At 61.8% G+C, this 16932-nt stretch overlaps 1 protein-coding gene across 2 annotated transcripts in view; it reads right to left on the bottom strand.

Annotated features, from left to right (window-relative positions):
• LOC147110706 (ankyrin repeat and SAM domain-containing protein 3-like) overlaps positions 1 to 15193 on the bottom strand; it is a 43656-nt gene extending 28463 nt beyond the window's left edge. The window contains exons 1-2 of one of the 2 annotated variants that reach the window (XM_086000925.1): positions 15014 to 15193; positions 14257 to 14427 (exon numbers count right to left, since the gene is read on the bottom strand). In XM_086000925.1, coding sequence (XP_085857051.1) covers positions 14257 to 14427; positions 15014 to 15092 — 250 coding nt within the window. In that variant the 5' untranslated portion in view covers positions 15093 to 15193. The remainder of the gene's footprint in view (positions 1 to 14256; positions 14428 to 15013) is intronic. The other variant, XM_086000926.1, reaches the window with a different exon arrangement.
• Between the last annotated feature and the right edge of the window lie 1739 nt (positions 15194 to 16932).

Raw genomic sequence — 16932 nt, 5'->3', positions numbered from 1 at the left:
ACTGGGCGCGTGTACTGGTCCTTGAGGAGCTTGATAGTGTCCGCGTACGAGGTCGCGTCTTGGATGACCGAGTACACTCGGTGGTTCACTTTGGAGGTCAGGACATCCAGTTTGTCCTCGTCCGATTTGATTGCTGCGGAGGCGGTCAGGAATTTTTCGAAACACTTAAGCCAGTGACTAAACTTGGTGGATGAGTCCGCCTCCCGATGATCTAAGTCCAGGCATGCTGGTGTGAGGATCTTCTCCATTATAAAAATTTTGTTAATAAAATTGATGCGCTATCAATCACTCATAAAAGACTGAGAGTTAAGAGAGTAACTAAAGGCTTTTATGAACAAAAGAATGAAGGTCTGCCTCGAGTGGTCGACCGGTCCAGAAATACAAAGGGCTGGGGAGCAGTCACCTTTATACTAGGACTTGTGGGAGGAGTCAGCCGAGGCATGTCCAGGCATGTACACAGTGGAATACAAACAGTGGTTTACCACACCCCGACACAATCCAACCCCCCCACAATCCCGACACAATCCGACCCCCCCCACAATATCAACCCCCCCACAATCCCCCCACACAATCCCCCCCCCCGCAATATCAACCCCCCCACAATCCCGCCCACACAATCCAACCCCCCCCACAATCCAACCCCCCCACAATCCCCCCCGCAGAATCCGACCCCCCCACAATCCAACCCACCCACAATCCCCCGACACAATCCAACCCCCCCACAATCCCCCCACAACAATCCCCCCGACACAATCCAACCCCCCCAATTCCCCCGACACAATATCAACCCCCCCACAATCCCCCCGACACAATCCAAACCCCCACAATCCCCCCGACACAACCCCCCTCCCACAATCCCCCCGACACAATCCAACCCCCCCGAATCCCCCCGACACAATCCAACCCCCCCACAATCCCCCCGACACAATCCAACCCCCCCACAATCCCCCCGACACAGTCCAACTCCCCCCCACAAAATCCAACTACCCCCACAATCCCCCCGACACAATCCAACCCACCCCACAATCCCGACACAATCCGACCCCCCCACAATCCCCCGACACAATCCAACCCCCCCCACAATCCCGACACAATCCAACCCCCCCACAAACACCCGACACAATCCAACCCCCCCACAATCCCCCTGACACAATGCAACCCCCCCACAATCCCCCCGACACAATCCAAGCCCCCCCACAATCCTCCGACACAATCCAACACCCCCGACCATCCCCCCGACACAATCCAACCCCCCCACAATCCCGACACAATCCCCCCCACAATCCCGACACAATCCGACCCCCCCACAATCCCCCGACACAATCCAACCCCCCCACAATCCCGACACAATCCGACCCCCCCACAATCCCCCGACACAATCCAACCCCCCCTACAATCCCCCTGACACAATCCAACCGCCCCACAATCCCGACACAATCCAACCCCCCCACAATCACCCCGACACAATCCAACCCCCCCCACAATCCCGACACAATCCAACTCCCCCCACAATCCCCCCGACACAATCCAACCCCACCCACAAGCCCCTGACACAATCCAACCCCCCCACAATCCCCCCGCCACAATCCAACCCCCCCCACAATCCCCCCCGACACAATCGCCCCCCCCCACAATCCCCCGACACAATCCAACCGACACAATCGGACCCCCCCCACAATCCCCCTGACACAATCGGACCCCCCCGACAATCCCCCGACACAATCCAACCCCCCCACAATCCCCCCGACACAATCGGACCCCACCCCACAATCCCCCGACACAATCCAACCCCCCCACAATCCCCCCGACAGAATCCAACCCCCCCACAATCCCCCCGACACAATCCCCCGACACAATCCAACCCCCCCACAATCCCCCGACACAATCCAACCCCCCCACAATCCCTCCGACACAATCCAACCCCCCCACAATCCCCCCGACACAATCCAACCCCTCCCACAATCCCCCCGACACAATCCAACCGCCCCCACAATCCCCCGACACAATCCGACCCCGCACAATCCCCCCGACGCAATCCAACCGCCCCCACAATCCCCCCGACACAATCCAACCCCCCCACAATCCCCCCGACACAATCCGACCCCCCCCACAATCCCCCCGACACAATCTAACCCCCCCACAATCCCCCGACACAATCCAACCCCCCCCACAATCCCCCGACACAATCCAACGCACCCCACAATCCCCCCGACACAATCCAACCAGCCCCACAATCCCCCCGACACAATCCAACCCCCCCCACAATCCCCCCGACACAATCCAACCCCCCCCACAATCCCCCCGACACAATCCAACTCCCCCACTATCCCCCGCCACAATCCAACCCCCCCACAATCCCCCCAACACAATCCGACCTCCCCCACAAAGCCCCCGACACAATCCGACCCCCCCACAATCCCCCCGATACAATCCGACCCCCCCACAATCCCCCCAACACAATCCAACCCCCCCACAATCCCCCGACACAATCCAACCCCCCCACAATCCCCCCGACACAATCCAACCCCCCCACAATCCCCCCGACACAATCCGACCCCCCACAATCCCCGACACAATCCAACCCCCCGACAATCCCCCGACACAATCCAACCCCCCCCACAATCCCCCGACACAATCCGACCCCCCCACAATCCCCCCGACACAATCCAACCCACCCCACAATCCCCCCGACACAATCCGACCCCCCCAACAATCCCCCGACACAATCCAACCCCCCCACAATCCCCCCGACACAATCCAACCCCCCCACAATCCCCCCGACACAATCCAACCCACCCCACAATCCCCCCGACACAATCCAACCCCCCCCACAATCCCCCGACACAATCCGACCCCCCCACAATCCCCCCGACACAATCGAACCCCCCCCACAATCCCCCCAACACAATCCAACCCCCCCCACAAGCCCCCGACACAATCCAACCCCCTCCACAATCCCCCTCCACAATCCAACCCCCCCACAATCCCCCCGACACAATCCAACCCCCTCCACAATCCCCCTGACACAATCCAACCCCCCAATCCCCCCGACACAATCCAACCCCCCCCACAATCCCCCCGGCACAATCCAACCACCCCCACAATCCCCCCGACACAATCCAACCCCCCCACAATCCGACCCCCCCACAATCCCCCGACACAATCCAACCCCCCCCACAATCCCCGAGACAATCCAACCCCCCCAACAATCCCCAGACACAATCCAAACCCCCCACAAGCCCCGAGACAATCCAACCCCCCCACAATCCCCCCGACACAATCCAACCCCCCCACAATCCCCCCGACACAATCCAACCCCTCCCACAATCCCCCCGACACAATCCAACCCCCCCCACAATCCCCCGACACAATCCGACCCCCCCCACAATCCCCCCGACGCAATCAAACCCCCCCCACAATCCCCCCGACACAATCCAACCCCCCCACAATCCCCCGACACAATCCGACCCCCCCACAATCCCTCCGACACAATCCAACCACCCCCACAATCCCCCGACACAATCGAACCCCCCCCACAATCCCGACACAATCCAAACCCCGACAATCCCCCGACACAATCGAACCCCCCCCACAATCCCCCAACACAATCCAACCCCCCCCACAATCCCCCGACACAATCCAGCACCCCCCACAGTCCCGACACAATCCAACCCCCCCCAATCCCCCCGACACAATCCAACCCCCCCACAATCCCCCCGACACAATCCAACCCCCCCACAATCCCCCCGACACAATCCAACCCCCCCACAATCCCCCCGACACAATCCAACACCCCCAGAATCCCGACACAATCCAACCCCCCCATAATCCCGACACAATCAAACCACCCCCACAATCCCCCCGACACAACCCCCCTCCCACAATCCCCCCGACACAATCCAACCCACCCGAATCCCCCCGACACAATCCAACCCCCCCACAATCCCCCTGACACAATCCAACCCCCCCACAATCCCCCCGACACAGTCCAACCCCCCCCCACAAAATCCAACTACCCCCACAATCCCCCCGACACAATCCAACCCCCCCCACAATCCCGACACAATCCGACCCCCCCACAATCCCCTGACACAATCCAACCCCCCCCACAATCCCGACACAATCCAACCCCCCCACAAACACCCGACACAATCCAACCCCCCCACAATCCCCCCGACACAATCCAACCCCCCCACAATCCCCCCGACAGAATCCAACCCCCCCACAAGCCCCCCGACACAATCCCCGACACAATCCAACCCCCCCACAATCCCCCGACACAATCCAACCCCCCCACAATCCCTCCGACACAATCCAACCCCCCCACAATCCCCCCGACACAATCCAACCCCTCCCACAATCCCCCGACACAATCCAACCGCCCCCACAATCCCCCGACACAATCCGACCCCGCACAATCCCCCCGACGCAATCCAACCGCCCCCACAATCCCCCCGACACAATCCAACCCCCCCACAATCCCCCCGACACAATCCGACCACCCCCACAATCCCCCCGACACAATCTAACCCCCCCCACAATCCCCCGACACAATCCAACCCCCCCCACAATCCCCCGACACAATCCAACGCACCCCACAATCCCCCCGACACAATCCAACCCCCCCCACAATCCCCCGACACAATCCAACCCCCCCACAATCCCCCCGACACAATCCAACCCCCCCACAATCCCCCCGACACAATCCAACCCCCCCCACAATCCCCCCGACACAATCCAACCCCCCCACAATCCCCCCGACACAATCCAACCCCCCCACAATCCCGACACAATCCAACCAGCCCCACAATCCCCCCGACACAATCCAACCCCCCCCACAATCCCCCCGACACAATCCAACCCCCCCCACAATCCCCCCGACACAATCCAACCCCCCCACAATCCTGACACAATCCAACCCCCCCACAATCCCGACACAATCCAACCAGCCCCACAATCCCCCCGACACAATCCAACCCCCCCCACAATCCCCCCGACACAATCCAACCCCCCCCACAATCCCCCCGACACAATCCAACTCCCCCACAATCCCCCGCCACAATCCAACCCCCCCACAATCCCCCCAACACAATCCGACCTCCCCCACAAACCCCCCGACACAATCCGACCCCCCCACAATCCCCCCGACACAATCCGACCACCCCACAATCCCCCCAACACAATCCAACCCCCCCACAATCCCCCCGACACAATCCAACACCCCCACAATCCCCCGACACAATCCAAACCCCCACAATCCCCCCGACACAATCCAACCCCCCCACAATCCCCCCGACACAATCCAACCCCCCCCACAATCCCCCGACACAATCCAACCCCCCCCACAATCCCCCGACACAATCCGACCCCCCCACAATCCCCCGACACAATCCAAACCCCCACAATCCCCCCGACAAAATCCAACCCCCCCACAATCCCCACGACACAATCCAACCCCCCCCACAATCCCCCGACACAATCCAAACCCCCCACAATCCCCCCGACAAAATCCAAACCCCCCCCACAATCCCCCGACACAATCCAACCCCCCAACAATCCCCCGACACAATCCAACCCCCCCACAATCCCGACACAATCCAACCCCCCCAACAATCCCCCCGACACAATCCAACCCCCCCCACAATCCCCCCGACACACCCCCCCACAATCCCCCGACACAATCCGACCCAACACAATCCCCCCGACACAATCCAACCCCCCCCACAATCCAACCCCGCCACAATCCCCCCGAGACAATCTGACCCCCCCCACAAACCCCCGACACAAACCGAACCCCCCACAATCCCCCCGACACAATCCAACCCCCCCACAATCCCCCCAACACAATCCGACCCCCCCACAATCCCCCTGACACAATCCAACCCCCCAATCCCCCCGACACAATCCAACCCCTCCCACAATCCCCCCGACACAATCCGACCCCCCCCACAATCCCCCCGACACAATCCAACCCCCCCACAATCCCCCCGACACAATCCAACCCCCGACAATCCCCCCGACACAATCCAACCACCCCCACAATCTCCCCGACACAATCCAACCCCCCCCACAATCCCCCTGACACAATCCAACCCCCGCACAATCCCCCCGACACAATCCAACCCCCCCACAATCCCCCCGACACAATCCAACCCCCCCACAATCCCCCCGACACAATCCAAGCCCCCCCACAATCCGAACCCCCCACAATCCCGCGACACAATCCCCCCGACACAATCCAACCCCCCACAATCCTCCCGACACAATCCGACCCCCCACAATCCCCGACACAATCCAACCCCCCGACAATCCCCCGACACAATCCAACCCCCCCCACAATCCCCCGACACAATCCGACCCCCCCACAATCCCCCCGACACAATCCAACCCACCCCACAATCCCCCCGACACAATCCGACCCCCCCAACAATCCCCCGACGCAATCCGACCCCCCCACAATCCCCCCGACACAATCCAACGCCCCCACAATCCCCCCAACACAATCCAACCCCCCGACAATCCCCCGACACAATCCGACCCCCCTACAATCCCCGACACAATCCAACCCCCCAATCCCCCCGACACAATCCAACCCCCCCCACAATCCCCCCGACACAATCCAACCCCCTCCACAATCCCCCTGACACAATCCAACCCCCCAATCCCCCCGACACAATCCAACCCTCCCCACAATCCCCCCGGCACAATCCAACCACCCCCACAATCCCCCCGACACAATCCAACCCCCCAACAATCCGACCCCCCCACAATCCCCCCAACACAATCCAACCCCCCCACAATCCCCCCGACACAATCCAACCCCCCCCACAATCCCCCGACACAATCCAACCCCCCCCACAATCCCCCGACACAATCCGACCCCCCCACAATCCCCCGACACAATCCAAACCCCCACAATCCCCCCGACAAAATCCAACCCCCCCACAATCCCCACGACACAATCCAACCCCCCCCACAATCCCCCGACACAATCCAAACCCCCCACAATCCCCCCGACAAAATCCAAACCCCCCCCACAATCCCCCGACACAATCCAACCCCCCAACAATCCCCCGACACAATCCAACCCCCCCACAATCCCGACACAATCCAACCCCCCCAACAATCCCCCCGACACAATCCAACCCCCCCCACAATCCCCCCGACACACCCCCCCACAATCCCCCGACACAATCCGACCCAACACAATCCCCCCGACACAATCCAACCCCCCCCACAATCCAACCCCGCCACAATCCCCCCGAGACAATCTGACCCCCCCCACAAACCCCCGACACAAACCGAACCCCCCACAATCCCCCCGACACAATCCAACCCCCCCACAATCCCCCCAACACAATCCGACCCCCCCACAATCCCCCTGACACAATCCAACCCCCCAATCCCCCCGACACAATCCAACCCCTCCCACAATCCCCCCGACACAATCCGACCCCCCCCACAATCCCCCCGACACAATCCAACCCCCCCACAATCCCCCCGACACAATCCAACCCCCGACAATCCCCCCGACACAATCCAACCACCCCCACAATCTCCCCGACACAATCCAACCCCCCCCACAATCCCCCTGACACAATCCAACCCCCGCACAATCCCCCCGACACAATCCAACCCCCCCACAATCCCCCCGACACAATCCAACCCCCCACAATCCCCCCGACACAATCCAAGCCCCCCCACAATCCGAACCCCCCACAATCCCGCGACACAATCCCCCCGACACAATCCAACCCCCCACAATCCTCCCGACACAATCCGACCCCCCACAATCCCCGACACAATCCAACCCCCCGACAATCCCCCGACACAATCCAACCCCCCCCACAATCCCCCGACACAATCCGACCCCCCCACAATCCCCCCGACACAATCCAACCCACCCCACAATCCCCCGACACAATCCGACCCCCCCAACAATCCCCCGACGCAATCCGACCCCCCCACAATCCCCCCGACACAATCCAACGCCCCCACAATCCCCCCAACACAATCAACCCCCCGACAATCCCCCGACACAATCCGACCCCCCTACAATCCCCGACACAATCCAACCCCCAATCCCCCCGACACAATCCAACCCCCCCCACAATCCCCCCGACACAATCCAACCCCCTCCACAATCCCCCTGACACAATCCAACCCCCCAATCCCCCCGACACAATCCAACCCTCCCCACAATCCCCCCGGCACAATCCAACCACCCCCACAATCCCCCGACACAATCCAACCCCCCAACAATCCGACCCCCCCACAATCCCCCGACACAATCCAATCCCCCCCACAATCCCCGAGACAATCCAACCCCCCCCACAATCCCCAGACACAATCCAACCCCCCCCACAAGCCCCGACACAATCCGACCTCCCCAACAATCCCCCCGACACAATCCGACCCCCCCACAATCCCCCCGACACAATTAAACCCCCCCCACAATCCCCCCGACACAATCCAACCCCCCCACAATCCCGCCGACACAATTAAACCCCCCCCACAATCTCCCGACACAATCCAAACCCCCCACAATCCCCCGACACAATCCAACCCCCCCCACAATCCCCCAACACAATCCAACCCCCCCACAATCCCCCCGACACAATCCGACCTCCCCAACAATCCCCCCGACACAATCCGACCCCCCCACAATCCCCCGACACAATTAAACCCCCCCCACAATCTCCCGACACAATCCAACCCCCCCACAATCCCCCGACACAATTCAACCCCCCCCACAATCCCCCGACACAATCCAACCCCCCACACAATCCCCCCGACACAATCCAACCCCCCCACAATCCCCCCGACACAATCCAACCCCCCCACAATCCCCCCGACACAATCCAACCCCCCACAATCCCCCCGACACAATCCAACCCCCCCCACAATCCCCCCGACACAATCCAACCCCCCCACAATTCGACCCCCCCACAATCCCGCGACACAATCCAACCCCCCCACAATCCCCCCGACACAATCCAACCCCCCCCACAATCCCCCGACACAATCCAACCCCCCTCACAATCCCCCGACACAATCCAACCCCCCCACAATCCCCCGACACAATCCAACCCCCCCCACAATCCCCCCGACACAATCCAAACCCCCCCACAATCCGAACACAATACAATCCCCCCCACAATCCCCCCGACACAATCCAACCCCCCCACAATCCCGCGACACAATCCAACCCCCCCACAATCCCCCCGACACAATCCAACCCCCCCCACAATCCCGCGACACAATCCAACCCCTCACAATCCCCCGACACAATCCAACCCCCCCACAATCCCCCCGACACAATCCAACCTCCCCCACAATCCCCCGACACAATCCAACCCCCCCACAATCCTGCGACACAATCCAACCCCCCGACAATCCCCCCTACACAATCCAACCCCCCCACAATCCCCCCGACACAATCCAACCCCCCCACAATCCCGCGACACAATCCAACCCCCCCCACAATCCCCCGACACAATCCAACCCCCCCCACAATCCCCCGACACAATCCAACCGCCCACAATCCCCCCGACACAATCCAACCCCCCACAATCCCCCCGACACAATCCAACCCCCCACAATCCCCCCGACACAATCCAACCCCCCTCACAATCCCAACACAATCCAATCTCCCCCACAATCCCCCGACACAATCCAACCCCCCCAACAATCCCCCCGGCACAATTCAACCCCCCCCACAATCCCCCGACACAATCCAACACCCCCCACAATCCCCCGACACAATCCAACCCCCCCACAATCCCCCCGACACAATCCAACCCCCCACACAATCCCCTGACACAATCCAACCCCCCCACAATCCCCCGACACAATCCAACCCCCCCACAATCCCCCCGACACAATCGAACCCCCCCCACAATCCCCGCGATACAATCCGCCCCCCCACAATCCCCCGACACAATCCAACCCCCCCACAATCCCCCGACACAATCCAACCCCCCCCACAATCCCCCCGACACAATCCAACCCCCCCACAATCCCCCCGACACAATCCAACCACCCCCACAATCCCCCCGACACAATCCAACACCCCCCACAATCCCCCCGACACAATCCAACCCCCCCCACAATCCCCCCGACACAATCCAACCCCCCCACAATCCCCCCGACACAATCCAACCCCCCCCACAATCCCCCGACACAATCCAACCACCCCCACAATCCCCCTGACACAATCCAACCCCCCACAATCCCCTGACAGAATCCAACCCCCCCACAATCCCCCCGACACAATCCAACGCCCCCCACAATCCCCCGGCACAATCCAACCCCCCCCACAATCCCGACACAATCCAACCCCCCCACAATCCACCCGACACAATCCGACCTCCCAACAATCCCCCCAACACAATCCGACCCCCCCACAATCCCCCCGACACAATCCGACCCCCCCACAATCCCTCCCGACACAATCCAACCCCCCCCACAATCCCCCCGACACAATTAAACCCCCCCCACAATCCCCCGACACAATCCAACCCCCCCACAATCCCCCGACACAATCCAACCCCCCCCACAATCCCCCAACACAATCCAACCCCCCCACAATCCCCCCGACACAATCCAACCCCCCCCACAATCCCCCCGACACAATTCAACCCCCCCCACAATCCCCCGACACAATCCAACCCCCCACACAATCCCCCCGACACAATCCAACCCCCCCACAATCCCCCCGACACAATCCAACCCCCCACAATCCCCCCGACACAATCCAACCCCCCCACAATCCCCCCGACACAATCCAACCCCCCCACAATCCGAACCCCCCACAATCCCGCGACACAATCCAACCCCCCACAATCCCCCCGACACAATCCAACCCCCCTCACAATCCCCCGACACAATCCAACCCCCCCCACAATCCCAACACAATCCAATCCCCCCCACAATCCCCCCGACACAATCCAACCCCCCCACAATCCCCCCGACACAATCCAACCCCCCCACAATCCCCCCGACACAATCCAACCCCCCCCACAATCCCCCCGACACAATCCAACCCCCCCACAATTCGACCCCCCCACAATCCCGCGACACAATCCAACCCCCCCACAATCCCCCCGACACAATCCAACCCCCCCCACAATCCCCCGACACAATCCAACCCCCCTCACAATCCCCCGACACAATCCAACCCTCCCACAATCCCCCCGACACAATCCAACCCCCCCCACAATCCCCCCGACACAATCCAAACCCCCCCACAATCCGAACACAATACAATCCCCCCCACCCCGACACAATCCAACCCCCCCACAATCCCGCGACACAATCCAACCCCCCCACAATCCCCCCGACACAATCCAACCCCCCCCACAATCCCCCGACACAATCCAACCCCCCTCACAATCCCCCGACACAATCCAACCCCCCCACAATCCCCCCGACACAATCCAACCTCCCCCACAATCCCCCCGACACAATCCAACCCCCCACAATCCTGCGACACAATCCAACCCCCCGACAATCCCCCCGACACAATCCAACCCCCCCCACAATCCCCCGACACAATCCAACCCCCCCCACAATCCCCCGACACAATCCAACCGCCCACAATCCCCCCGACACAATCCAACCCCCCCACAATCCCCCCGACACAATCCAACCCCCCCACAATCCCCCCGACACAATCCAACCCCCCTCACAATCCCAACACAATCCAATCTCCCCCACAATCCCCCGACACAATCCAACCCCCCCAACAATCCCCCCGGCACAATTCAACCCCCCCCACAATCCCCCGACACAATCCAACACCCCCCACAATCCCCCGACACAATCCAACCCCCCCACAATCCCCCCGACACAATCCAACCCCCCACACAATACCCTGACACAATCCAACCCCCCCCACAATCCCCCCGACACAATCCAACCCCCCCACAATCCCCCCGACACAATCGAACCCCCCCCACAATCCCCGCGATACAATCCGCCCCCCCACAATCCCCCGACACAATCCAACCCCCCCACAATCCCCCCGACACAATCCAACCCCCCCCACAATCCCCCGACACAATCCAACCCCCCCGACAATCCCCCGACACAATCCAACCCCCCCACAATCCCCCCGACACAATCGGACCCCCCCCACAATCCCCCGACACAATCGAACCCCCCCCACATTCCCCTGACACAATCCAACCCCCCCACAATCCCCCCGACACAATCGGACCCCCCCACAATCCCCCGACACAATCGAACCCCCCCAGAATCCCCCCGACACAATCCAACCCCCCCCACAATCCCCCCGACACAATCCAACACCCCCACAATCCCCCCGACCCAATCCCCCCCCACAATCCCCCGACACAATCCAACCCCCCCACAATCCAACCCCCCCACAATCCCCCCGACACAATCCGATCCCCCACAATCCCCCGACACAATCCAACCCCCCCACAATCCCCCCGACACAATCCAACCCCCCCACAATCCCCCGACACAATCCAACCCCCCCAACAATCCCCCCGACCCAATCCAACCCCCCCACAATCCCCCCGACACAATCCAACCACCCCCACAATCCCCCCGACACAATCCAACCCCCCCAACAATCCCCCGACACAATCCAACCCCCCCCACAATCCCCCGACACAATCCAACCCCCCCAACAATCCCCCCGACCCAATCCAACCACCCCCACAATCCCCGTGACACAATCCAACCCCCCCACAATCCCCTGACAGAATCCAACCCCCCCAACAATCCCCCCGACACAATCCAACCCCCCAACAATCCCCCCGACACAATCCAACCCCCCCACAATCCCCCCGACACAATCCAACCCCCCCCACAATCCCCCCGACACAATCCAACCACCCCACAATCCCCCGACACAATCCGACACCCCACAATCCCCCCGACGCAATCCAACCCCCCCCCACAATCCCCCCGACGCAATCCAACCCCCCCCCACAATCCCCCCGACACAATCCAACCCCCCCCACAATCCCCCGACACAATCCAACCCCCCCACAATCGCCCCGACACAATCCAACCCCCCCCACAATCCCCCCGACACAATCCAACCCCCCCCACAATCCCCCGACACAATCCAAACCCCGCACAATCCCCCCGACACAATGCAACCCCCCCACAATCCCCCGACACAATCCAACCCCCCCACAATCCCCCCGACACAATCCAACCCCCGCCACAATCCCCCCGACACAATCGGACCCCCCCGACAATCCCCCGACACAATCCAACCCCCCCACAATCGGACCCCCCCCACAATCCCCCGACACAATCGAAACCCCCCCACATTCCCCTGACACAATCCAACCCCCCCACAATCCCCCCGACACAATCTGCCCCCCCCACAATCCCCCGACACAATCCAACCCCCCCACAATCCCCCCGACACAATCCAACCCCCCCCACAATCCCCCCGACACAATCCAACCCCCCCACAAACCCCCCGACACAATCCAACCCCCGCCACAATCCCCCTGACACAATCGGACCCCCCCGACAATCCCCTGACACAATCCAACCCCCCCACAATCCCCCCGACACAATCGGACACCCCCCACAATCCCCCGACACAATCGAACCCCCCCACATTCCCCTGACACAATCCAACCCCCCCACAATCCCCCCGACACAATCGGACCCCCCCACAATCCCCCGACACAATCGAACCCCCCCACAATCCCCCCGACACAATCCAACCCCCCCCACAATCCCCCCGACACAATCCAACCCCCCCACAATCCCCCCGACACAATCCAACCCCCCCCACAATCCCCCCGACACAATCCAACCCCCCCACAATCCCCCCGACACAATCCAACCCCCGCCACAATCCCCCCGACACAATCGGACCCCCCCGACAATCCCCCGACACAATCCAACCCCCCCACAATCCCCCCGACACAATCCAACCCCCCCCACAATCCCCCCGACACAATCCAACCCCCCCACAATCCCCCCGACACAATCCCCCCCACAATCCCCCGACACAATCCAACCCCCCCACAATCCCCCCGACACAATCCGACCCCCCACAATCCCCCGACACAATCCAACCCCCGCACAATCCCGACACAATGCAACCCCCCCACAAAATCCAACCCCCCGCACAATCCAACCCCCCCACAATTCCCCCGACACAATCCAACCCCCCACACAATTCCCCCACCACCACTCCTCTCCCCCCCCCACCCCGCCACCCCACACACACACAGATTATGAAACTGGCCGTACCGTACTGCTGTGGCCATCCCTGGGCTCCACGGCTTGTGATGTGGGCTAGCGCCTTTGGCCCGTCGTGAATACTGGGGCCCTTGGTTCTCCGGGAATGTGGGTGGCGAGTGTGTGGGTGGCGTGGTTGGAACGGGCAAGACTCATCGGAGGAGCTGAAGTCTTCGTCCATTCCTGCAGGGAGATTAAGGAGCTTCAGATCTGCTCTTGCACAATCTGCACTGTGCTCACTGCAACAAACTACAGACAGGCTGATAGAAGGCAGGACTGGAGTGGAATCCGCAGCCTGTACCCACTCCCCCTCAGTATCCGAAAGTAAATAAATAGACATGCTCATTACTTGACTGACTTTGAGCCACAATTGTACCGATTCCAGTAACAGTATGAAACCGGACCCCTCCGATCCAGCTGCAACACCCCAATATTTCAGGTTCCTACCCACTCATCCCAACCCCCAGTTCAACTGTTACTGTGAGATGTGCTCTTTACAGCGTTCCTGCTCCCGGTCCCACACTGTGGGAACTCCTCCCTACAGTGTTCCAGCTCCCAGTCCCACACTGTGGGGTCTCCAGCCTGCAGCAATCCTGCTCCCAGTCTCACCTGGTGAGTGTGTGAAACAGTCTGAGGCAGGGGCCTATTACAGGCTATCAAGAGTTGGCGCTGCAATGTGCTGGCCTTAATGTTGCAGCACACTGTGCAGAAACAAACCCAGACTTTACATGAAAGGGAAGAAGCCTCCCACAGCGGCACTGCAACCTACCTGTGTCCCTGCGGACTGACTTGGATACTGGGACTGTGTGCAGGTCAATGAGACTCGCTATCTTCGTGTACCCATACATCAGTGCTAAGGAGCGAGCAGTGTCCCCATTTTCATCTTTCACATCAACCTGGACGTCCTGTGTTCAGAAAGGAATTGGTTTTAGACCCCTGGGCCCACACACACACACCCTGCGCGCACACACACTGCGCGCACACACACCCACACACCCTGGGCCCACACACACACGCACCCTGGGCCCACACACACCCACCCTGGGCCCACACACACCCACACACACACCCTGGGCCCACACACCCACCCTGGGCCCACACACACACCCACACACACACCCTGGGCCCACACACACCCACACACACACCCTGGGCCCACACACACACACACACACCCTGGGCCCACACACACACACACACCCCCTGGGCCCACACACACCCCCTGGGCCCCCCCACACACACACACACCCCCTGGGCCCACACACACACACCCTGGGCCCACACACACACCCTGGGCCCACACACACACACACACACTCTGGGCCCACACACACCCCCTGGGCCCACACACACACACACACACCCTGGGCCCACACACACACCCCCTGGGCCCACACACACACCCTGGGCCCACACACACACACACCCTGGGCCCACACACACACACCCTGGGCCCACACCCACACACACACACCCTGGGCCCACACACACACACACACACCCCCTGGGCCAACACACACACACACACACCCTGGGCCCACACACACCCACACACACCCCCTGGGCCCACACACACACCCTGCGCGCACACACACCCACACACACACCCACCCTGGGCCCCCCCACACACACACACACACACCCTGGGCCCACACACACACCCTGGGCCCACACACACACACCCTGGGCCCACACACACCCACACACACACACCCTGGGCCCACACACACACACACACCCTGGGCCCACACACACACACACACACCCCCTGGGCCCACACCCACACACACACCCCCTGGGCCCACACACACACACACACACCCTGGGCCCACACACACACACACACCCCCTGGGCCCACACCCACACCCACACACCCTGGGCCCACACACACCCACACACACACACCCTGGGCCCACACACACACCCTGGGCCCACACACACACACACACCCTGGGCCCACACACACACACACACCCCCTGGGCCCACACACACACACACACACCCTGGGCCCACACACACACCCACACACACACCCTGGGCCCACACACACACCCTGGGCCCACACACACACACACACACCCTGGGCCCACACACACACACACACCCCCTGGGCCCACACACACCCCCTGGGCCCACACACACACACACACACACCCTGGGCCCACACACACACACCCTGGGCCCACACACACACACAGACCCCCTGGGCCCACACACACACACACACACACTCTGGGCCCACACACACCCCCTGGGCCCACACACACACACACACACCCTGGGCCCACACACACACCCCCTGGGCCCACACACACACACCCTGGGCCCACACACACACACACACACACCCTGGGCCCACACACACACACCCCCTGGGCCCACACACACACACACACACCCTGGGCCCACACACACACACACACACCCTGGGCCCACACACACCCCCTGGGCCCACACACACACCCTGGGCCCACACACACACACTCTGGGCCCACACACACACACAGACCCCCTGGGCCCACACACACACACACACACACTCTGGGCCCACACACACCCCCTGGGCCCACACACACACACACACACCCTGGGCCCACACACACACCCCCTGGGCCCACACACACACACCCTGGACCCACACACACACACCCTGGGCCCACACACACACACCCCCTGGGCCCACACA

This window comes from Somniosus microcephalus, chromosome 11 (genome assembly GCF_052327205.1).
Source record: "Somniosus microcephalus isolate GS21.2 chromosome 11, FLI_Smic_1.0, whole genome shotgun sequence".
NCBI lineage: Eukaryota > Metazoa > Chordata > Chondrichthyes > Squaliformes > Somniosidae > Somniosus > Somniosus microcephalus.
This window is presented reverse-complemented; position numbering and strand designations above follow the sequence as displayed.